The sequence below is a fragment of the Aricia agestis genome, chromosome 2 (genome assembly GCF_905147365.1).
Source record: "Aricia agestis chromosome 2, ilAriAges1.1, whole genome shotgun sequence".
Classification (NCBI taxonomy): Eukaryota; Metazoa; Arthropoda; class Insecta; order Lepidoptera; family Lycaenidae; genus Aricia; species Aricia agestis.
The window spans coordinates 4,338,968-4,363,554 of NC_056407.1; the positions used below are offsets into that span (position 1 = coordinate 4,338,968).

Consider the following 24,587-nt stretch of genomic DNA (forward strand, 5'->3'; position numbering starts at 1 on the left):
CTTCGACTCGAAGATAGTGAAAAAAATATAAATGCACAGTCAGAGAAATTGAAAAATATGCGGCTGGCGGACCTACGTCATTTGGTCTAGCTATGTAAATTTAATATTGGTCGTGATCTGTCGGTTGGGTGTGATAAAAAGCGACCAAATTATGTAGGTCCACCATCTACCTATAAATCTGTTTATCTGTTAGTTTTTTTAATAATTAGCATATGCTGTCCCACTGCTGGGCAGAGGCTTCCCCCAGGGTCTTACATTTTTCTCGCTTCTCCGCCACCATTGTCCAGCCCGGCTGGTATGCCTCCAGCTCATCACGCCATCTCCTCCTTGGCCGGCCACGGATGCTTCACGTCCGTCTTCGGGTACCCGGGTACCCGTTAAGTCGTTATCTGATAGTACAATCAGTAAAAAATGGATGTATTAGGTATAATATGGAAGACTGTATTGTTACAATTTGGTCGGGTTATTTCAAGTCAATGTCAATCCTGATTCCTGATCTTAGACCTGTGAATCAGTTTCTCTGATAGTAAAAAATCAAAGTTAGAGTCAAATTGAAAATTAAGGTACAGCAAGTAATTTTGATGGATCCACAGATATACTGGGCCATATCGCATCGAATTTCACCAGTACCTCGAATAGAAACTAAAATTACCACGCTCCTAAATCATTAATATTAAACTCTAATTCCGCACCTGAAATCGATGTCAAATTTGGATTAGAAACCTAAATTCGAAAATAGGATTTGCACCTTGCGATAGGTCAGCATCAAAAAGCTGTGTCAACGACCCAGCGGGGGAACTAGAGGGGAGTTTGAGGGGAACTCGAGGGGAGCGAGAGGTGGTTAGAGGGGACTAGAGGGGAGCTCCCCTCGGGCGCGACGGTTATTTATAAACCAGCATCGATCCCGGCTGGACGTCGCTAATTGCCGACTTCCAATCTCGCCGTCGACACGCTGTTAATGATTTACCGAATTAAACTTTCTGACTTTGACTCCCCGACGGCTGGATTTCTGTTTGTGATGCCGGGATTTATGATTATACTCAAACGGAATAAATTGAGAATTTACGAAAAAAAAGTGTATACTATACTCATATTATAATATTTAGAAATATATAAAGAACGCAGCTGGCTTATTTCTAAAATCTTTCAAAATACCTGCCCTTCGAGCGAATGAAATCATTGAAACTATAGCGCCGTTACTACACAGCTACGCTTACATTTTTGCTAACTTTTGATAGAAACAAATATTTAAACAAGTAATTATCATAAAAACAACAACATATTCTACTTACAAACGTAGCAAACGTATAAAATAAAAACCTTCGAATTAAATGATGATGCTTATGATGATGATGATCATCGAAGATTAAAATATAAGGTGTTAATAAGCAAACTGGCAGCGAATTCGGTAGCTAACGAGTGGAGTGTACCGTGGAGCAATACTTCCAGCCCGGCGCGCACCGGCTATCCGGTTACAGCACCTGACGCGATCGTGGTTTGATTTAGCGGCTAAGTCACAGGCGGCAGCGGAGAGTGAATATAAAATATAAGCGGCAGCGGGGAGACAGGCAATCAGAGGCGATCGTGGTTTGATTTAGCGGCCAAGTGCCAGGCGGCAGCGGAGAGAGTGTGTAAGCTACAAGCGGCGACAGTGTGACAAAGTTAGAAAGATTCTTCCAGTCTGGCGCACCGGTTATTCGGGTACAGCACCTGACGCAATCGCACTTTGATTTAGCGGCTAAACGCCGTACTCAGAGACATTTAATTACGATTAACTTTCAATTTAATGAAGAGTTTGACAGATATTGTATGGCGCTTATGTCAAAATTTTGAATTAATTACAATTAAGTAATTAATGTTCCACTCTGAGTGCGGCAGTAAGTCTCACCCAGAAGCGGAGAGCGAATGTAAAATATAAGCGGCAGCGGGGAGGCAAGACACCTGAGGCGATCGTAGTTTGATTTAGCGACTAAGTGACAAGCCGACGGTAGCGTGTGTACTGTGTAAGCTACAAGCAACGGCGAGATGTGAGGCTTCTCGAAACCAGCGGGCAGCGGCGCGGCGGCGGCACGGTATGACAATGTAACTTAGACGTTGATGTTTATATGGACAGGCCCCGAAAACCGAGCCGTGCGTCACGCCGCGCCGCTGCGTGACGTACGGCTCATATCTAGCTTATATCCATATTATTATAAATCATTACAAATTGTCACGCGCTATGACGCGCCGCGCCGTTCCCGCTTTTCTACCCGCTGGTTTCGAGACTGAAGCTTATATTTCCAGCCCAGCGCGCAAAGTGACTTCTAGAAGATAGCTCATAAGTCATAGCGCCTAGCGGGAAGACAAAAACAAGTCAACGCACATTCCAAACCCGTAAGAAACTTCAGCGCACGTAAAGATTTTATAAAATCCTGCTCCTAAGGAAGTCGAATACTGGATCAAAATCGTTATGCTAGAAATACGGTCAAACGGACAAAGCCGCGGGAAAAAGCTAGTATAGTAATATAATTTGAAAGTACACTTTTATGCTCTATGGATGCTCTATGTATTACAAATAGCAAAGCAATCGAAACAAGACGTATAACTCATCGTCATTACTTGAAAATAGCCACGCGCGTTCATTACACTTATTTTTATTTCCACTTGCGCCACACGACACAGGGGTTTATAGAGATGTGAGTCGACATGGAGGAGGTTTTCTGGACGTGTTCCCTAACGATCCAGCCAAGGTCCACGTTTGATTGCTGCTCGTTGATTGCACCTCTCAATTACGACCTCTTACCTCTTGCCTGACGTCGTTCTGTTTGATGAACTGAGAATATACAGGAAGTAACGTCGTGAAAATCCAATTAAATATTTTGCCTCATTAAAATATATTGATGTATTCTTTATCTCTTATGTGTTTTTTCACAAACAGTTGAACTTGTTTAGATGATTCGAAGCTGCTGAACTAAATTGGCTGACCCGTCAACTAGTTGACTGCCTAGAGCGTAAAAATCATTAAATTGAAAAGAAAAAAAGGAATGTGTAGCTGATAAGTGACAACTTAAATAAAAAAGTTTACCTATTAAAAAGTTGTGCTTTTGATTTCTGCGCTGCACTAAGTATATTTTATTAGTGATCATCATTAAAGTCTGGATTGTTTAACGTCTGCTAAGGAATCTTAATTAACTTTAAGACCTCCTTAAGTTAATTAAAAGAGATAAGTGCCAATTCCACAACCGCATGTTATAGGTCAAGATATGGATGGCATCGTTAAGTCTTCGTGTGTAATAAAATTGCAGAATACATACTAATATTATAAATACGAAAGTGTGTCTGCCTGTACATTACCTCTTCACGCACAAACCGCTGAACCAATTTGGCTGAAATTTGGTATTTGAGTCCCGGGAAAAGACATAGGGTACTTTTGATCCCAGAGCATGTTTCTCAAGTATGATAAATATGTATAAGTAAATATAAAAATTACGAATACCTAGCAATTGTTTAACAACAATTATCGATTATTATGCTAGATAATACAGCTGATAGCAACTGCGAGATGTGGAGATAACAATCTTTGCATACTACGCCTGTACATGGCATGGTGATTGTTCAGAGTACGTCAAGGCTAAAATCAGAATTATCCTGTCCAATCAATGTAATTTACAAAGGTATCAGGATATTATATCTTGTTGTTCCAGGTTACGGCCTTCATAATATTATTTTATGATTCCATAAAATATGGTACCGAAACTAAATGTATACTTTTTTTGCTTCATTATAACCTACTTACTATAAATATCATCTGCATAGTGTATACGTTATAGTTGTATACAATGCAACGTATTAGACAAGGACGACACAGTAAAACTAAAATGTCTGTAATCAGTATACATTTTTGTAAGTAAGGTAATGTTAGTCAAAGGTAAGCAAGCCGACGAATATAGAAGACCATCAAATTACAAAATGTTTATTGATCCTACGTTGTTTTTCAATATACAAAGTACATTTTTAGGGACTTTTCATAGGATTACTCGTTCAATAAGTTATATAAACCCCGCTATTGTGCCGTACCCAAATCAGACAACTGTCCGTCCGACTTGACTCAGAAAACTCGTGTATTTCCATGTAACAATGAAAATACAAAGAATAACTTTGTATAAGATACCCTCACCCGAATTTCATATTTGAAATGTAAATAAGAATATTATATTTATTCTATAATACATAAATAATATGGATGTGACCCAAAAGGACAGTGCTACATATGATTCAATTTCTTTTAATGTTGTGGATTATAGTGTTACGTGCTAGGGTTCGAAGGAATTGGAGAGAAAGACCTGCTGACTCTCTTGAAGACTTTATTCACTAAGTCCAGGTCACACAAGCACACACTAGGTCACAACACTTACCTAGCACTTAGTCCAAACACTAATCACTAGGTCCAATCACTAAGCACTATCACTGTCCTAGGTCGTAGCCAAGTCGCAGGTTTCACTGTTGTCACTCCGAAATCGCCTTGATGATAGCTCGAAACGAACTGAATTGCCGCGCCGTCTACCTGCGGATTTTTATATGGCGAGACGAATTCCAGAAAGTTCCCGATAAACATAAACAACTAAACACGTAAACAAAATAAACCGGTAAACACGTAAACAAGACACTTCTAGAAAGTTCGAGCACAGTCTATTCGAGTATGTACTAGCGCACCTAACGCCATCTAGTATTGAGTAGGGGATTTATGTTGCCTGTGTTCCCTCGGTAAGTTTTGCTGGTCTGTCGCTAGATGGCACTACGTGTCCGTATACCATGTACCGTAACAATAGTTTCAGAATGTCACTGGACTTTGAAAAGGATCTATAGTGTCAGGGTTCAACAAAATCCTGACAGCACCGTGATTTTCTATGAGGATTCCGTAAGCAACGGAATCACAACTCAGTGGTTCTTACGTTATAAGGATACTACATAATATTATGTAACCCTGAAGTGCTAGAGCGGTCACAAGGGTGCGCTTAAAAATACACAGGGTGACACAGGGTAACCTGCGGTGACAGTGGTACATAATTTAAAGCAGTCTTTGACGATCAGCTCTGCTGGATAATCACATATACACCTAACTTTTTGGGCCAATAATGTGACACAAGCACGATGTAACGACTAAAGGCTACTTAAACATATTACGATAACTACGTAAAGCTTAATCACAAATTAACTGATCCCCGTATTCTGATCAGTTTCAGCAATATTCCTTTTAGGTAAAACACCTTCTATTCCACGCCCTGCAGCGCCACTTCACGGGGATGACCGAGATGACGTGGCGGCTGTGTATTTGCCTCGTCGATATTATGGTGGTAAGCCTTTATTTTTTTGTGGGTCAATAAACAGGTCCAAATAGCCGAGCCAATAAAATCTATTGTGGCTGAACCTCCAAATTACTCGCTACCCCTGCAGCGGCAGTGTTGGCAACCTTTTTACACGGGATGATGAGGCGACTGTCGGGATGATATTGTCACGGGGATAGCTACGGTAATGTTACGGGCGGCGCTAGACCCCGGCCACTGTCACTCGGGACTCGGGCAAGAGCCCGAGTCCCGAGTGACAGTGGCCGGGCCAGGCCGGGTCGGCCTTGGGTCATGACTTTTAGGCTCTAGAACTAAAGATAGTTCTAGAGCCTAAAAGTCATGACCCAAATGGATCTATTGCTCGCATCTAACCCTGCGGCGCCAGTGTGGACAACTTCTGTACATGGAATGATGAAACGGTTCACAGTAGTGTCATAGCCTCACAGTAGGATAATGGTTGCATAATATTATATTGACCTAGTGAAAAATTGTAAGATGAAGAATGACAAGTAAGTATATTATCTGTTGGAAGGAAATCGCTTGGAAGAGAGAAATGGTCTTGAATCCTGATATAAAGTTCTGTCTCATATTCAAAACTATTTAATATTTTTAAACCCACCTCCCGCCCCCCCCACAATCTCCCGGGTTGGTCCGGGTGGGTGAGGTAGGGTTGCCAACTCTCGAAAGAGTTGGCAACCCTTACCTCACAGGGTGGATGGGCACGATAGTGTTACGGATAGAGCTTAACCATGGACAGTAAGCGCTGTCTTAACTCTAAACTGCATTGCTCGAACGTCAGTCGTCACCAATATCACATAGATGGGTAAGACCACAATATAGCAATATGACATAGGGACTAATATTGCTATACTGTGGGTAAGACAGTGTTACGGACGGGGCTAGATCACTGAAACTGTCGTAGCTCTCAACTACATTGCTCGCAACCCTGCGCCAGTGTCACCGCTCACTGGGATGGGCACGATAGAGGCGCTAGACCCGGGTCACTGTCACTCGGGACTCGGGCTCTTTAGTTCTAGAGCCTAAAAGTCATGACCCAAATGGATATATCGTAATTGAGCCATTGCTCGCATCTAACCCTGCGGCGCCCGTTGATGAGACGGTTGACGGGTACGACAGTGTCACCATTCACCGGGATGGGCCGATAGTGTTACGGGCGGCGCTAGTGGCCACTGTGACTCGGGATCAGCGAGGCGGCGCTGACGGGTTAATCACGCGGGCCCGTGTTCGCGTGTCGGTCGGGTTACCGGCGTAACCCGACCCGCGCCGGGGTGGCCACCATCGATCGCCATGTCCTGTGGTATTTTAGTTTAGGAGTGCGTTAGATGTGAAGTCCTGTCGTCGTTGTCCTGTCGACAGTATACATTTTTGAAGAAATGTATCTACGAAAAATTTATCAGCCGAACATAAATCCTCCTCCTTTTTGGAATCTTAATTTTTGAAGAAATGTATCAACGGAAAATCTGCCGAACATAAATCCTCTTTTTTGGATGTCGGTTGAACACGAAAATTTTTCATGCACTGCTATTATCAGACGAGCTGTTGAGAAAAATAGTACAAGTGATAAAATTAAATTAGGAAATTTAAAAAAACCCTCCGCCAAACAACTTTAAAAAGTAATGAAATAATATAATTCCTAAGTGTAAAGTGATATTTTAGTCCATAATTGTTATCAAGGTGTGTCGGGGGACTAAAATATCACTTTACACTTAGGAATTATTTAAACTTAAAGTCAGTAAAATATATTATTTCATTACTTTTTAAAGTTGTTTGGCGGGGGTTTTTTTAAATTTCTTAATTTAATCTTATTTCATGCTTTTTAAACTTGTGTTGGTTATAGTGCAGAATAATTCCTATCAACAGGATCATATTACATCCTAATGAATACCATCTAGGAATGTCCTTTTGGATGAGGCCGTCACGCGTCAATATGAGTCCAAACATGAACCCTCCACTTTGGGTTCATATGGAGCTCGGCTCTTATAGAATCCAGGTGATGCTGCAGCAGCATGCAAAAATTTATTGGTTATCTACGTCTTACTAGCTGTCGCAATTAAAATGAGCCCAAACATGAAACCATTGCTCTAAGTTAGTGAGGAGTTGGGTATCCTATTGATTGCCAGGTGATGCTGCAGCACCAGGTCAACTTTCCATTAATGTGTAAATATTCATGAATGTCACGACCTAGAATGCAATAAAGCCCACCAAACGACTGCAAGTTTGAACCAGATGAATTGCGATTTTTCAGCACGGAACAGGCTGATGATGATGAACTATAGCTAAGAACACTCTCAATTAAGTCAGCTTTGAAACAAAAAAAACTCGATCAAAATCGGTCCACCCGTTTGGATGCTACGATGCCACAGACAGACAGACAGACAGACCGACAGACAGACACGTCAAACTTATAACACCCCTCTTTTTTGTCGGGGGTTCAGACAGACCGACAGACAGACACGTCAAACTTATAACACCCCTCTTTTTTGTCGGGGTTTAAAAATAGTAGAGTATGAATAATTAAAACCAAATTATAGTGTACGTATGGAATGGTTACTTATGTCAAAAAACTTATGACCCATGGTTTGTATTGGTGGGTTTTCTAATCGCCAGGTTTATACAAGGGACAATCATAACTGACATAAAAACAAAGTACCTACTAAGTGAATTGTCCCCATAGTAAAACAACTTTATTATGAGGAATCTTCTAGATGAAGATGGCACAAAACTCAAACCTTTGCCCGATTCTGCTTCACGAAGCGATGTTTGATGTATGAAAATAAGGCCCTGAACAAGATAATTTAGATACGATTATCTCTTAAAACTCGATATTATCGTTGTAAGTTCTAAGGTGTACTCGGGGAATCGAGACAGTAGCGGTTATTGACCCCTGTCAAAAAACTTGTCATTTTGTATATAAACCGCGATTGACAATGAAGTGTCAGATGTTCCTAGTCTGGGCGATATCGTATTTTGCATACTCGATGTGAACTGAATATGAAGCATATCACTTCGAACTCATTAAAAATTGGAGATTATCATTCTAAGAGTTACCAAGAGGTTTTCCAATGAATCTGTAATGTGTCTTTATAAGAGATCAATTTTATTCTTAAATATTCCAAATACAGAGCAAGCATTTTTAATTTAGCGCCTTTTTAGTCTAGCTAAAAGGGTCAATGACCGTTACCGCCTCGTTTCGCCGAGTACAGTAAAACACCTTTAATTACACATAAAAAAAAAAAAACAAGCAAATAGTAATAAAATTAGCGAATGACTTTTTTATTGTTATTGATGATTGTTATGATATAGTTTTTGATAAAGGAAACAAAAATAAATCTGAAAGAAAGCTGAAAGTTCATAAATAATTTATGTGTGCATCTAAAATGATACATCGAGGGCTGTTATTAAGTTACAAGACCTGATTGATCTGATATGACGTGATAAGAAACTGCCGACGCGTGAACTGTGGGGCTAAAATGGTCACTTTGTAGAATCATAATATGATTCATTTATTTAAAACCGCAAAATGCAAGTCTTCTTGCAATTCATGTTTTTGTAATTAGTACTAATTTGACATTTGTCACTTTAACAGTTTTGACAATTCATTTGCTGAATTGATTGAGAGGAATTGCTAAATGTGACCATTTTAGCCCCGCTGTAGTGTTAAATATTACAAACATTACTAGTTATAGGTGGTTATAGGTGTCTTACGGCCGTTCCCAATATTTGATCTATCTCTGGTTTTGCCCTACTAGAGATAGGAATCACTCACATTAGACATTAGAGACATATATTTTATGTCAATTTTGAGCTATTCCTATCTCTAGTAGGGCAAAACCAGAGATAGATCAAATATTGGGAACGGCCGTTACTGGCTTACTAAAATAGATAGGATTATGAAACATAATAGCCAACGTATCTGGTTTCATATCCTAACAGATTAAAAAGATTATTTTTACGTAAATATAAGCTGCACGTCTTTTATGTATGTGTGCGAATTTTTGAAAAAAAAAAACAGATTTGTCTGATTCTCAGACTTATCCGATAAACTTATCTACTCTGTGGATGAACACACAAATTTCATCGAAATCAGTCCGCCTTTTTCAGGGGAGTTTGGCATACTGCAGCACATAATCATCAAATCGTAATGTGGCTTCATCACGGTTAGACAAGCGATAACAAACATTATAATAATAATTATTGTAGACAGTAAATCGTAGTGATAATCATGGTTATCCAAAACATGACGTGTCATCTTGAGATGCCTCAAAATATATTTTGTAAGAACAGGTTAGCTATGGGCTCCCACAAAAACTACGAATTATTTTGAATTCGCATCGCTATGTTATTTTTAACTGACCTCAAAAAAGGGGTTATCAATTCGACGCGTATGTGTACGTGTGTATGAAATATGAATGTATGTATGTTTTTTATGTTTGTGTTCGCATATCTCCGAAACTACAAGTCCGATTAAAGAAATTCTTTTTTGTTGTACTAAATATTGTTCAACTTAGAGAACACTACAAGTTTCATCAAAATCGGTTCAGTAGTTTTTGAGATAAGGGAATTTTAATTCTTAATTACGTACAATTTTGAAGTCGGTTTTATTATCTTTTTAAAATAAGTACTATTATTTTATTATTATGAGTTTTGTCGCAAATATTATTTACGTTGCGATGCGAATTCGCAGTTACGTGATATATGCATCAAATAAAAACTGCCTCCTTTGTCAATAAAAATAACAAACATACCACCATTACCTACTTGTAAGTTAAATCGGACAGTTAAAAACGATTAACGGTTAAATATACCGAGCAGAATGGGGACGGCGGGGGTTGCCAACGTGGGCTTGGCTTGATTTGATAATGCGGGTAGTCTGAGAGAGATTTATTCTGGATTTTTCCGTTTCAGCCCGCCATTATCGTCATCAGTTTACACAACTAGTGCAGCGAATAAGGTTACAATGTTTGTTCAATTGCTTTTTACAGCTGTATAGTTAGCTCTTCCACTATAGTACAAGTACCTCGACGTAGGTAGGAAAGTACTTACTTACAGCGGCGTAGAGATACCAAAATATACTTATGTAAGTATAGATAATGCTATCTTAAAAATTAATCAGCGTGAAATACTTTTATTTTTCAATTAATGTTTTTTTTCTCCCTTTGCGCTTTGTGTGCGCGATATTATTATGCCGTGAGGTATAATATGGTATATAAGCTATTATATACTATCCTAAAGGATACCTAGTCTGAAAGCTGCTTAGGAGCGTTTGGATAGCTAACACCTTTTTTTATGAGATAAGGGGGCAAACGAGCAAACGGGTCACCTGATGGAATGCAACTTCCGTCGCCCATGGACACTCGCAGCATCAGAAGAGCTGCAGGTGCGTTGCGGGCCTTTTAAGAGGGAATAGGGTAATAGGGAATAGGCCTCCGGTAAACTCACTCACTAGGCGAAACACAGCGCAAGCGCTGTTTCACGCCGGTTTTCTGTGAGAACATGGTATTTCTCCGGTCGAGCCGGCCCATTTGTGCCGAACATGGCTCTCCTACGACTTCCAAAAAGGACGTGGGTCTACCTCTACATTTGGACGTGTTCTTTAATTGCCTTACATAATACTAACGAATAATGATAACACAAAACAAACAAAGGTCGTAACAAGCTGTAACACTGTCTAATACAGTCTAATAGTTCACCCGCAGTCCCACTTTCTAAACCTTGCCTTGCCGTAATGAAGTACAATGAGATCGCAGACTGGCCGATAAGTATTCGTAACGAGAACCACGTAGACTACGGACTTGTTTATGAAATATGTATGGTTCTTTTTTACTGCAGGAGTTTGTATGTTGTTAGTGTGTCAAGGTGATAGACGTAGAAATGAAACCAGAACAAAATGGGAATATCCTAGAGTAAATATTTTTGTGTAAGAATAATTCTGTTTTATACTACTTAATGATAAGTGGAGACTATTCATTTGGTAGTTTTGTCTGTCGCTGAGTAAAATAGCTGCATAATTCCCAAATATGGTCCCTGAAACTTAGTAGAAGATTCTCAAACAGTCTGAAAATACACATTTATTAATGTCTAATTTCACGTCTAATAGACCGGCCTAGTTGAGTTTTACAAATGTCTAGCTTAGTATTACCGGTGGTAACAAGAGACAACATGATACCACGCACCCTATCCAGGCTGACTTAGTAGGTAATCTAAGGATTAGCGTGCTGCACTGTTACTAGTAACTAGAACCTAGGTTCTAGTTAGCAGCTGCTATTGTCTATCTAATTGCTTATCGTATTATGTCCAGAGTATATTAGGTTTCGTTATAATATTATTTTATACTAACAGCGCTTTCGAAATATATAGTCATATCTATATATTAATACGTGAGCCAAAAACTTTGTATCCCTTTTGACGAGATATGGAGAAACGTAGATAAATGAAATTTTGCACAGTTATAGTTTATATGGCGAAGGAGTGCATCGAGCTAATATTATTTTGAAATTATGCTTTTATCATACATTTTTTTAACAAATAAAACATTACACACACTACAACACACACACTAGGAAAAATTACAGATTTTTGAGTGACAAGCCTATACATACGAATTTACTCTTTTATTTATGGTTGAAGTCTGTTGACAACAAGGTGACAAATTGAAAATGGATTATAGTTTTTTTTTTATTGAATCTTAGATACCTTTAGACAATGCTTACACGGCCAGTCTGAGATCAGCTAAGTCGTAGAAAGAAGAGTTGAAAAAACTATAATAGACATATCTTTTTACAAAATATAGGAAGTAGTCGTTGAAACTGAGGTCGAATTTCGACCATTGGGCGATCTCTAGTAAATTATAATTCTTTACTGCTGATTGGAGATTTGCACTATATTCTTATTAGTTACAACTCAAATAATTGTGGTGTCGTCTAAAATGTGTAAAGAATGAAATGTGCATTGAGGCAAGCCAAGGGTTTACCCTTTAAAAACGATGAACGGAAAATTAGTTAGAATGAAACCCACGGGCGTATATATAGCTTTGATAAGGCGGGGGTCCATAACATAATTAAATTAAGAAATTTAAAAAAAACCCCGCCAAACAAAAATAATGAAATAATATATTTTATATACTGACTTTAAGTTTAAATAATTCCTAAGTGTAAAGTGATATTTTAGTCCATAATTGTTGTCACAGTGTGTCGGGGGACCGCCAAAAGTGTCTTTTGCATTTTGTATCGCCATGTCACTGATTGCCTCGATTTGGTTCGCTGCCCCTAAACTATAATGTTATGTGAAATCTACATTAGCGGTCCCCCGACACACCTTCCACCCACCACAGAACCGCGATTTTTCAGCACGGAGCAGGCTGATGATGATGAGCTATAGCTAAGAACACTCTCAATTAAATCAGCTTTCAAACAAAAAAACTAGATCAAAATCGGTCCACCCGTTTGGATGCTACGATGCCACAGACAGACAGACAGACACGTCAAACTTATAACACCCCTCTTTTTTGTCGGGGGTAAAAATACGGCCAAGTGCGAGTTGGACTCGCCCATAAAGGGTTCTGCAGCAGCCTAAAGCCACAGCATAATTATTATTATATTATTGTAAATAGAAAAAAAATACATGTACCTCGCCGATGAAAATCGGTGGGTACATAATATATTGTCGATTGGACAAATAAGATGGATAGTAATCCGGGGTCCGATGGGGGTCCGGACCCCCAGGACCGTATATACGCCCATGATAAAACCTATTGAAAAAGACGAGAACATCGACATTTACAGAATACAGCATAATAGTATAGATTTTAATTTGTAAAGTGTGCTCAAGTCCCAACATTTCGTGGTGTAATTGCGCCACTGCTCCAGTGGCCCCTGCGGTCAGGGCTGCTCGTGGTCAGTTCGGCCATCACCACTTACGTCACGTCATGAGATGTCACGATCGTTCCAATTTGCATGACGACATGAACGATTGCGAAATCTATTTGAACTTTGCTAATATTGAATAGGGTACTTGTAGCTTAATTAATTATAGTATAGGTAGTGGCCTATAGTGAAATTAAAAGGTAAAATGTGCCATTTTCAAGGCTATCTTAGTATTATGCTCGTAGACGTGCCTTATAATAGGCAGGCCAATGGTTATGGCATGTCAAGGGAAAAAGTGTGGACAAATTGAAAGCTCCAGCCTGCCTAGCATACGCCGACGAGATATCTCGCTCTCGAGATAATTAAAAACTACTCGTCTCATAATGTCAAAATCTCGACATTATCTCGACAAAACTCTATTAAAATGTGTTATTTCGATGATAGATCTACGCGAGAAAAAATGTTTGTCATGCTAGGGTCAATAGAGATGAAGAGACAAACTATCAAACATCGAGAAAACATGTAGAGTGAGATATCTCGTTGGCGTATGCTAGGCAGGCTGTTCAGGTTTGTTCGGGACTATATTATTAGCCGACTTCCAGAAAGGAGGAGGTTTATCAATTCGATCGTATACAATATTTTTTTACATTTCAACTTCAGATGTTGATGATATTTTTTTGTCATAAACATACATCCAGCCATACGCTGAGCTCCAAGATCCCTGCAAAGTGCAAACAGACAGCAATCATGTCTTGAATTAACTCATAAAGTATTAGGTAATTGTATTTATAGCCTAAATGATTGACATTCAAAGTAGTTATATTTATCAATATTAAGATTAACGTAAGGGTAATGATAATTCATGTTCCCGATATCAAAGGTCAAATTATCATATTGATATGTACGAAGCAAAATTGATTGTATTTTCAGGAACTCTACAGTCTACATGCAAAATCATAATTAGGTATAAGTACTTATTTTATATTATCAACTATCATCCTTCTACTATGTTTCTAGAAAGGTTTCAAAATATTAACATAATCCTTAGGTACTCCCATACTATTATTTTAATGCGAAATTGTCTTAGGGTCTATACAGACGAACTACAATCCAACCGCAAATTGCAGTTCAAGTGCAGTTTGAATGCAGTTGACACGACTGCAATAGAACTGCAAACCATTATCAACTGCATTCAAACTGCACTTGAACTGCAATTTGCGGTTGGATTGCAGTTGAAATGCGGTCCGTCTGTATAGACCCTTAGATACTGTCTGGCTCTGTAACCTTGTCACACTCAAACTTTTGTTCAAACTGAAATAGTTAAAGTCTATGTTTTTGATCCCAGGAAAAGACTTATTGCAGAATGTACGGTTTCCGCCTATTAAACAAAATAATATGTCAGCGCAAAATAAGTTACAGGCAACATCTAGTTTAAGTTACTTATATTTAAAATATTTTTCCCTAAAAACATTAACTCGCAAAGTTTAAAAAACATTTCTCTTTAAACGTAGAGCTAAAATCCAGGTGTCTTTAAATTTCTATTCTGGAAATAGGGAAACCTCGTGTGAATTCCCATTCCATTTTAACCGATATCCAAAAGGAGCTTAATATGTTGTTTGTAGATATGTTTTCAAGATTACTTCAAATTAGTACTTTTAACTTTACAGCTTCGGTTTAGTTAAGATAACGGGGTCCAGATTCTAATAAAATCGAATGCAAGCGGCATGGTCTAGTGGTAAAATTCTAGAATATTAATAGGCAATTAAATCAAAACAGTATATTATAATTCTTTCATTTTGAGGCAGTTTTAAGATTTAACTTTTTTTTTCACCTGTGATGTGTGTTTTGCATCCATAGCATTAGGCTATGGATGCAAAACACTCTGTTTTTTACTCCCAATACGGTATTTATTATTTTCATTTTCGCTTTGTAAATCTGTTTGTAGTTTACACGTTAGACTGTAACTAGGCCCTCAGGAGCTCTACCATGAGTTTAAAGCTATAGTATTTTTCGATACTCGATACCGACTACGTAAATTTTTAGTATGGCAAATTTTACAGCGCCTCTAGCGATTACTTGCGGAACTAAAATCGCCATACTAAATATTTACGTAGTCGGTATCGAGTATCGATAAATACTGTAGTTTTAAACTCATGGTAGAGCTACAGGTATCGTAGCGCATAACTTAAAACGGAACGCAGTGACGTCACGTCTGCGTACTACGGTCTACGCGTCGAGTCGTGGCGTACTGCCAACCGCATGCTTTACTATACGACAGGGTTGAGAACATTTTTCAAAAATCGAATTCATGGCGACCATTTTAAGTTTTCTTTTTTATTTCTGGTTGTGAAGCCGACGTATTTGCCATAGTCAATTTTAAGGCTGTCGTAATACTTTACATTGCGAGGTCGAATACATTGTTCTGCAATCATCGTTGATCAAGATTAAGATAAAGCATAAAGTGAAATAAATTGCACAATATGCAAACACAAAAATCTGTATCTGCTAATTTGGTTCAATAAACAAGCAAGCTGATTTACTTTGGTACCACGGACATTCATAACAATCATAACAGGTGATAATATTTTGTTACAATATACAGTGTGTAACAAAAATAAGTGATAATACTTTAGGGTGTGTACGTGTTCCTTGTAGAGATTTCACTGTGAAAGTAGCAGCTCTGAAAGACGAAAATTTTTTTTTCTTTTTGTCCCATACAAGGGCCCGAGCATCACGAGTTTCCCCATACAAAATTTTTGGTCTTTCAGCTCTGTTCGTTTTTATCGTTCTTTTCTTGATGTGATACTCTCTTAAACGTTTTGATGGTTGCCTGGAAGACATCGCTTTCAGCGATAAGGCCGCCAAAATTGTACTTTTAATTTACTGTTGTATGTTTTAAAACTGTATATGTTTGAGGTGTACAATAAAAAATATTATTATTATTATTATTATCTGAACAAAACAATACAGGAACATTGGCAGCCCTACAATACTCCGCAATACAATAAAAGGAGCCGGCTACTCCGTCGTTTTGTCTAATTATCTCAGGCCGAATGCAAAGTATTGGAGGCTCGCTAATTATTTGGACACGTTTTATTATCAGACGGCGTCTAGACAGTGACCTGACACTTAAGCTGGTGGGCCACTTACGGAAATATACCGTGGGTTCGCGTGGGTGCATCCGCGAGACATATTATGACTGCGTAGACGTTGTGACATGACTAGACTGATTTAAAATTTTATATTCTAACGAATATAATGTGTGGATGCAATTTGTGGATGATGGTTATTATCTTGTGTAGCATACAGCATACTCGATACTTAAGTTAGGCCGCAACGCAGGTCATTGGATCAGAAAATGGGTTATGATAAAATTGGATGGAGGTTTGGTTCTGGGCTCAATTCTCCATAGCAAATGTCTAAATTAGTTCTGTGGCTTAAGTGTAAAGGGGTAACAAACAGACAGATACGCTTTTGCGATATTATGTTAATATAGATAGGTGATAATAAAACGTGTAACTTGTAAGAAACTAAGTTGTTGACGCGGCGTTTTTCCTCTAAACCATTCAGCATCAATCATCACAATCCGATCAAATTATCCCTATTTACACATTACAAAGTGTCCGAGTGCTACCGTACAATATTTATCACATTAATAGCTCCAATTATCGTCATTTCTCATTTCACTTTTTGCCCATTCCAGTTTATAATAGTGTTTATATTAATCGCTGCAGTGGACGCCGCTCCGCCGGGCCCGCTTAGCGAATAGCGTATAATACCCGACTAAATAAAACCGTGTACTGTGCTATTGTAAAACAGCGTACCTAATGGCCCGTCTAATTTATAGCACTAGTTGGACACGGACCAGTATTTGTAACCAGAGGGCTTAGCCAACACGTTTTCTTTATCGCTTCTTTATATAATAGAATCACCGATCAAAAATTTATGGAATTGACATTTAAAGCGTTCGATAATAATATGATGACGTCATTCGACTCGTGTCATGTCAATTCCATATTTAAATCGGCGATACTATTAAGAAGCGATAAAGAACACGTGTTGGCTAGTACCCCAGCTCTATAGTACGGTCGGCGAATTCCCATCTTGCGTTCCACAAAAAAGTTGTCGATGACTCGGTCACGATAACGCAATGTTGTCTCAAATTATATGGCTATTAATTAGTTTTCTGTCTAGGATAATAACCGCCCATATCCTTTACACCGTTTGCTGATATTGAATTACGATATACCTAGTGTACTAAGTTAGTGAAAATTATAATATAAGTATTTTTTTTTAGCATGAGCTGCTATCATTATCGTTTATTGTAATACAGAACAATTGAGTCAATAAGATACAATTAATTATGACGTATTCTATGATGATAAAGTAGAAATAATTTTAGTTTTACTTTGAAATTAATCTCGCTTCGTATCGAGTTCTGTGGACAATAATGTCGTGGAGGAGACAGATATACAGGGCTCTGATAGTATTTCTGTGGGATTTTGTGGGGGAATATAAACTCCGCTATTTCCAGCATGTGAGATAGAGCCTCGTAAAGTTCCACAGCTAGTTCTAGTAACATTTGGCAGACTACTGGACTGCCTAACGTCACTAATTTGTACTCTTTTATTTGGTGTTTTGTTTCTTGAAGTTTCCATTGATGTTAAAAGTCCATTGCGTTCGCCTTCTGTTATTTGCATATTATATGTCATGTGAACTTTCTTCTCATTTTCAGAGGTATTAGTGTCGGTAGAAATTTCCGAATTATCTACATTATCCTCACTTTGAGCTTCTCTGTGTATTAATTCTGTACATGATTCAATCACTTTATCATTTTCCGGTACTTTACTACTAGTGGCGTCCGTAGGTAAATGGGAAGATTCAATCAAATCATTCGTTTGTTCTACATTTCCTGGCAGCTTTTCAATTGAAAGATGCAGAAATGGTAAAGATGTTGATTTTTTAATAATTTCCTCCTTAATTTTTGTATCAGAAGTCGTCACATCAGTGAATGACGTAGATCGTGGTGGCGTAGGACTTTTATTTTCATTAATTTTGGAATTAGGAAAGAATGAAGAGAAACAAGAAATATTTAGAGGAGATTCTGATGAACGTTCTTCTTTTGTAGGCTGAATTTCTTTTGATTGATTCACGTTTTGTCTTTCGTCATTAACTATTTGGTCCTTTGAATCTGTTGATGATGGTAAATGCACTGGTTCTTTAGATTTTGTGACTTCCATTGCTAAGCCAGAATGTGAACTATTTTCACTTCTAATTGGTTCAGACGATAAACGAGAGTCAATCTTAATTACAGTAGTAGACTGTGTCATTTCATTTCCTTCATCTAAAGACGTTTTTGAAGTTTCTGATGACTTTGTTATTCTTCTAATAGCACTTTTAATTTTTTCTTTTATAGTTATTATAAACTTTTCTTCGACCAATACTTTATTTTCTTTTTCATCTGTTACTACTTTTTTAATCTTTTCTACACTAGTTTCCAAGGGTGAATCTAAAAGGGATTGGCTAGTCAATTCTTTAGTGATAGTTATTGTGCTGATTTCTTTTCTGGTTGACTCTACACTTCTGCCTTTTAAGTGTGTAAAATCTCCTTCGGTATCTCGATTTTCAGTAAAGATTTCGCTTACTTTATTACCCCTTTCTCGTTCGTTTGCATTTAATAACTTTAAAGACCCTTCTTCGTCAATTTGCTTAACTTTCAAGTCTTGTGTAGAAGTCCCTAACGTTAATGCTTTGTCTTCATCATTTTTATCGTGAGCCGTTCCAATCGTAGGAGGGGTTAATTCTGATTTTAATGGAATAGACTCTGTCTTTACATCTTGCTCTATTTGCTGCAATTTCTGGCCTTGATTTTCTTTTGCCTGTTTCTTTTTTAATAATTCCTTGCACTTTCTACATAATTGGTCTAAATGCGGAGATTCGTTTAGCCTTTCCTTCAATTTTTCCGCTGTTACTATAAACTCGTCAACATTAATACCGACGATTCCCTGCTCTTCTAGTTTTTTAGCAATAAGTAGCATTTCATTCATTTGGAATCTGAGTGCCTCGATTTTTCTTCTTTCTAAATACTTTTCTCTTTCGTCAACTAACGAGAATCGTAGAAACGCCCCGCACATAAAACACTCTATCTTGTAAATACGTTTAGATGCTTTAGGTAAAAGTTTTTCTTTAATTTCTATGGGTTTTCTTTCTTGATAGTTCGGTGACGTAGATCTCTTTTTATAAATAAACCTTCGTAATCTGAAAAAGTCCTCTCGGGCCAATTCTTCTAAGCCACTCTCGATGTACGCTATCGTCTCCATTGTTCGCGGTAAAATAATTCTTGTAAATACATTTTTCTTTCTGCAAAACAAACTGGCAATGTAATGCACAAAAATGTCAAGATGAGAAATTCATTATTTGGGTAATAAAATTTTTCATCAAGTAATTTGCCACAAATTAAAGTGTTTCATACTTATTGGCGGCTTTGTTAGCCTTGTCTACCGCTAAGAAAACGGCCCTCAATTGTGTTATCAATATCAACAGCCTAATTATCTCATGCCATTGTTTCTTCGCCTCCATGATAATTTCACCTCCTTTTTCGATGCCCAAAAAAGTATACGGTTCGCAATTTGTCTGAAATTTAATAAACTCTATTAACGTCTTATCAAACACTATATAAGATAATCAACATCAGTTACGTTAAGTATATATTATATACTTACATATTTTCATTAAGTGTGTAAAATGATTATTTAAAGAATACAATATTATGGAAAATACATCAATAATACTTGATATCCTAGGACCTAATGTATTGTAATACTTTACATGCCTGATTTTGATAATTATTTGAATTTACCTTTTTTATCTCCCGAAGCATTACTTTAACTCCAGATTTTGGCTTCAAGCGGGATTCCACCAAAACGGCAGCCTGATAAAAACAGTTTATGGATTGATTAATAAAGAGCTGGCCTTTTATGAATGAATAATTTTTTTTTCGATTTTATCTTTTCCATAATTTCATCATCACTAGGCGTGCCTCCGTGGCGCAATCGGCTAGCGCGTTCGGCTGTTAACCGAAAGGTTGGTGGTTCGAGCCCACCCGGGGGCGAAAATTTTTGTTAAGTAGAACGCCAAGTAGTTACTTAAGGCGGGGATTAATCTCAATCCAAAACGATAACCTTGCACACAACCAAAGACCAAGCGTATACGCATCGCAATAAGATTCATTTTAGCTTAGCATAAAACTGTAGTTACTCGGGGCCGGATCTTCTCTATTTTTCATATTCTTTTAAAATATCTTTGGAAATAAATATTAGGAAACAAAACTGTTCGGTTAAGGACATTTTAATATAGATTTACTAACAATTTATTCAAATAAAATGTATAATTATCCTAGTTAATACTTATATTTCGATGAAATAGATTTTTATCGGAGGTGAGTTTGTAAATTAATTACAGCCAAAGTATTATGTTTTATTAAAATGTTTATGGTTTAAGGTATTTTAAATATTGTGCTTTATATCTCATATTTTTTAACACTTCGTTATTATATTGAAACTAGCTGTTGCCCGCGACTTTGTCCGCGTTAGCATAGTAGATCACATCCCAAGTATTATTTATTGTACAAAAATATTCAATATACAGAATTGACTTTCCTACGATATTATTATATACTTAGATAGATGTTTCGCTCGGCTTCGCTTGCATAATTTAGGAATTTCACGCAACCGTACATTTTGCAGCAAAAAATAGCCTATGTCCCTTCACGTGGTCTATTCTTCATGTTTGCCAAATAACATAAACATTGCTCCAGTAGTTCATAAGATAATAAGCAATTCCATATAATTTCCCCGGTTTTTTCCACATTTACATCTATTTCTTCGCTCTTATTAGTCTTAGCGTGATAAAATATAGCCCATAGCCTTCCTCGATAAATGGGCTATGTAAAACTGAAAGACTTTTTTTAAATTGTACCGGTTCCTGAGATAAGCGCGTTCAAACAAGCCCTTTCATTTAATTTCCCACGTTTTTTCCACATTTTTCTCTATTTCTTAGTTCCTATTAGTCTTAGCGTGATAAAATATAGTTTATAGCCTAACTCGATGAATGGGCTATCTATCTGAAAGAAATTTTCAAATCGGATAAGTAGTTCCTGAGATTAGCGCGTTCAAATAAGCTCTCTCATATAATTTCCCCCGTTTTTTTTCCACATTTTCCTCTATTTATTCACTCCTTTTAGTCTTAGCGTGATAAAATATAGCCTACAGCCTACCTCGATGAATGGGCTATCTAACATTGAAAGAATTTTTTCAAATCGGATGAGTAGTTCCTGAGATTAGCGCGTTCAAATAGGCCCTTTCATATAATTTCCCCCGTTTTCACCACATTTTGCTCTATTTCTTCACTCGTATTAGTCTTAGCGTGATAAAATATAGCTTGTAACCTTCCTCGATTAATGTGCTATCTAACACTGAAAGAATTTTTCAAATCGGACCAGTAGTTCCTGAGATTATCGCGTTCAAATAAGCCCTTTCAAATAATTTCCCCCCGTTTTTTCCACATTTTCCTCTATTTCTTCGCTCCTATTATACTTAGCGTGATAAAATATAGCTTATAGCCTTCCTCGATACATGGGCTATCCAACAATAAAAAAATTATTCAAATCGGACCAGTACTTCCTGAGATTAGCGCGTTCAAACAAACAAACAAACAAACTCTTCCCAATTATAATATTATAGTATAGACTAGGTAAACCAGGAGTCACGGAATAACAAATTGGGGCTTATCCTCGCCTTAATATTTACGGTCGCACTCAGAGAGATATTTAACTATTACTTTACTTCAATTTAATTGAAGACGCAAGTGGATAAAGTCGATATCACCATGCTTTTTGATTTCAAATTATTTTTCTGGTTCCAAAGCTTCCATTTATGAAAAAAAAACGAACATTTTCAAATTGTTAGTTACCCAATTCATCCACTTACGTCCTCAATTATAAATTTGACAGAAAATATAAAATTATGGATTCTAAATTTTCAAAATCTATACTAAATTAAAGTTGAGTTATTATTGATTATTGAATGTACGATCGAAATTGATTCCTAGGCACTGAGTACTGACAGACCATCGTCATTTGGTCGTATCATGATAATTCAATGATAATAATAATTGTGATCTGTCCGCTGGGTTTGACGTAACGCGACCAAGCTACGTAGGTCCCCCATCTGCCTAGGAATCAACTTCTCTGATAGTACATATTATAATAACTTAGATACATTCAAGCACTAGCACAAAAAGTCGAAAACCTACTCTATTTTTAAAAAAAAACACTAGTAAAAAACTATACTAACATTTTTGTCAACGTTTTCAGTGACGATACTATTCAGGTTGGGATTAAAATATCTTGATCTTGCTAAAATTATGTACGCTTCGTGTAGCTTCTCATGCAGGTTTTCATAGGCTCTGCAAATAGGTAATATTTAAAAAAAATTGGGGATGCAAAGAGGCCTCTTTACGTTGGTCTATGCCCAACACGCCAATATAATATGACCAATACATCAATTACAAGCGCTAACGAACGTGAAGAGTTTAAACTTTTGGCGATAAACTGCAAACTTTTTATAATATAATAAGTATACAAAGTGTAACAAAAACAAGTGATAATACTTTAGGGTGTGTACGTGTTCCTTGTAGAGAGTTCACTGTGAAAGTAGCAGCGCTGAAAGACCAAACATTTTTTTCACTTTTGTATGGGCAAGGGCCCGAGCGTCACGAGTTTTCCCATACAAAAGTGAAAAAAAAATTTGGTCTTTCAGCGCTGCTACTTTCACAGTGAACTCTGTACAAGGAATACGTACACACCCTAAAGTATTATCACTTATTTTTGTTACACACTGTATATTGTAAAACTAAAAAAAATCAATTAACCCATCAATCCCCAAGCAGCAGCCGGCTGCCGCATAACAATTGAAAATCTATTGTGATTTGTGTCTGCGATACCCACGATGGAGGTGTTAAAAACCGTACAGCGGTGCGGCATTGCCGGTCTTTTTAACCGACTCCCAAAAAGGAGGAGGTTATATGTTCGTGTGTATATTTTTTTTTCTTATAATTGCTTACGTTTATAAAAATGCTATGCAATAAATAGCTTCACCGGCAGTCCCCAAGCGCCGCACGGATTTTAATTTAAGTGCTATTTTGCTACCCACTCCTTCAACTCCTGACCGAGTACCCTCATCTCCCGGCTGCTGGCCAACGCCGTCCACTTCATCAGCTTCTTGCCGAGCTTGGCCAGCTGCATGCGGTTCCTCATCTGAGCCAGCGCCGCCTCCGACGGCATGCACGGATATCGAGCCACCCCGGCCGAGTTGACGATGTATTCCTCCTCTGGAACAACGACGGTTGTTAACGACTATGCCAAAAAAAGGATGTTTTAAGAGCAATATTAATTATGTTAAGGTTAAACATATTGACAAGTTTTGTGCACGTGCGAAGTAGTATTGTATATTGTATTGTTTTTCCTACTTTAAGTGATCTGAAATCATATTGTATACCAACGGCCGATTCAGGGTTTTAGTATAAAAATAACAGTATAATATAATTATTAGTTAATTATATTATTGTGCTTGATATTTCTGTAAAATCGTGAATTGTAATCGTAGCGTACTCGGTATTTTAATAAGGTACTGTCTTTAAACGAGCAATTCAATTGTCATTTTATTCGTGTTTTATCGAATATCGAGCAAAGCTCGGTCAAATAGCTAGTATATAATTAAAGCACACATATAATTCAGGATTATATGAAAATGTTAAGTGCTTGCCTCTTGCCATTATTAATATTGAGCAAAAAAGACCAAAAAATCATGTTTGTTGCACGGTAGCCCCCCTTAAATATTTATTTTATTTTTAGTATTTGTTGTTATAGCGGCAACACAAATACACAATCTGTGAAAACTTCAGAAGTCTAGCTATAGCGGTTCTTGAGATACAGCCTGGAGTCAGACAGACAGACAGACAGATGGACAGACAGACGGACAGACAACGAAATCTCAGTTATAAGGTCCCGTTTTGACACTTTGGGTACGGAACCCTAAAAAGCCTGAATTTACCATCATCATTCTTCATATTATCTGTTTATTATTTTCTTTTGTTTAACAGGTGTTCCAATAAAAAAATACTTTTTGATTTTGATTAAATGCTTGTTTCACATTTTTACAAAAATTTTATGAGTATTTATTTTTGAAGCTGACGCGAAATCACCGCAAAATCTTCTGTGTTATATGTCATCTTTGGTCGTCTGACAATTGACAGACCTCCGTCACATTTTTTTAAAGATTTTTTAGTTTTGATTTTTTATTCTTCTTCTGTGGTTTAAGGC

The 24,587-nt window shown here is 37.5% G+C and overlaps 1 protein-coding gene and 1 non-coding gene across 2 annotated transcripts; one reads left to right on the plus strand and one right to left on the minus strand.

Moving 5' to 3' along the window:
* Positions 1–6,652: 6,652 nt before the first annotated feature.
* On the minus strand, positions 6,653–24,382 carry LOC121736345. The gene is made up of 7 exons (XM_042127471.1): positions 24,319–24,382; positions 23,419–23,596; positions 22,561–22,672; positions 20,067–20,138; positions 19,680–19,840; positions 17,830–19,567; positions 6,653–6,691 (listed from the first exon to the last, which is right to left on the minus strand). The coding sequence occupies exons 1-7, from the start codon at positions 24,332–24,334 to the stop codon at positions 6,653–6,655; spliced, it is 2,316 nt and encodes a 771-aa protein (XP_041983405.1). The 5' UTR covers positions 24,335–24,382.
* Positions 20,245–20,318, plus strand: Trnan-guu. Its single transcript has one exon. It is a non-coding gene; the product is annotated as a tRNA-Asn (tRNA).
* Positions 24,383–24,587: the final 205 nt, after the last annotated feature.

What these genes read in the sequence shown, in the direction of transcription:
- LOC121736345 (XM_042127471.1), bottom strand. An exon ending in CTCGGTCAGGAGTTGAAGGA is followed by an intron (nt 22,673 to 23,418) that starts GTGGGTAGCAAA and finishes ACCTATTTGCAG; the next exon opens with AGCCTATGAAAACCTGCATG. An exon ending in ACAAAACACCAAATAAAAGA is followed by an intron (nt 6,692 to 17,829) that starts GTACAAATTAGT and finishes TACTGTCGACAG; the next exon opens with GACAACGACGACAGGACTTC.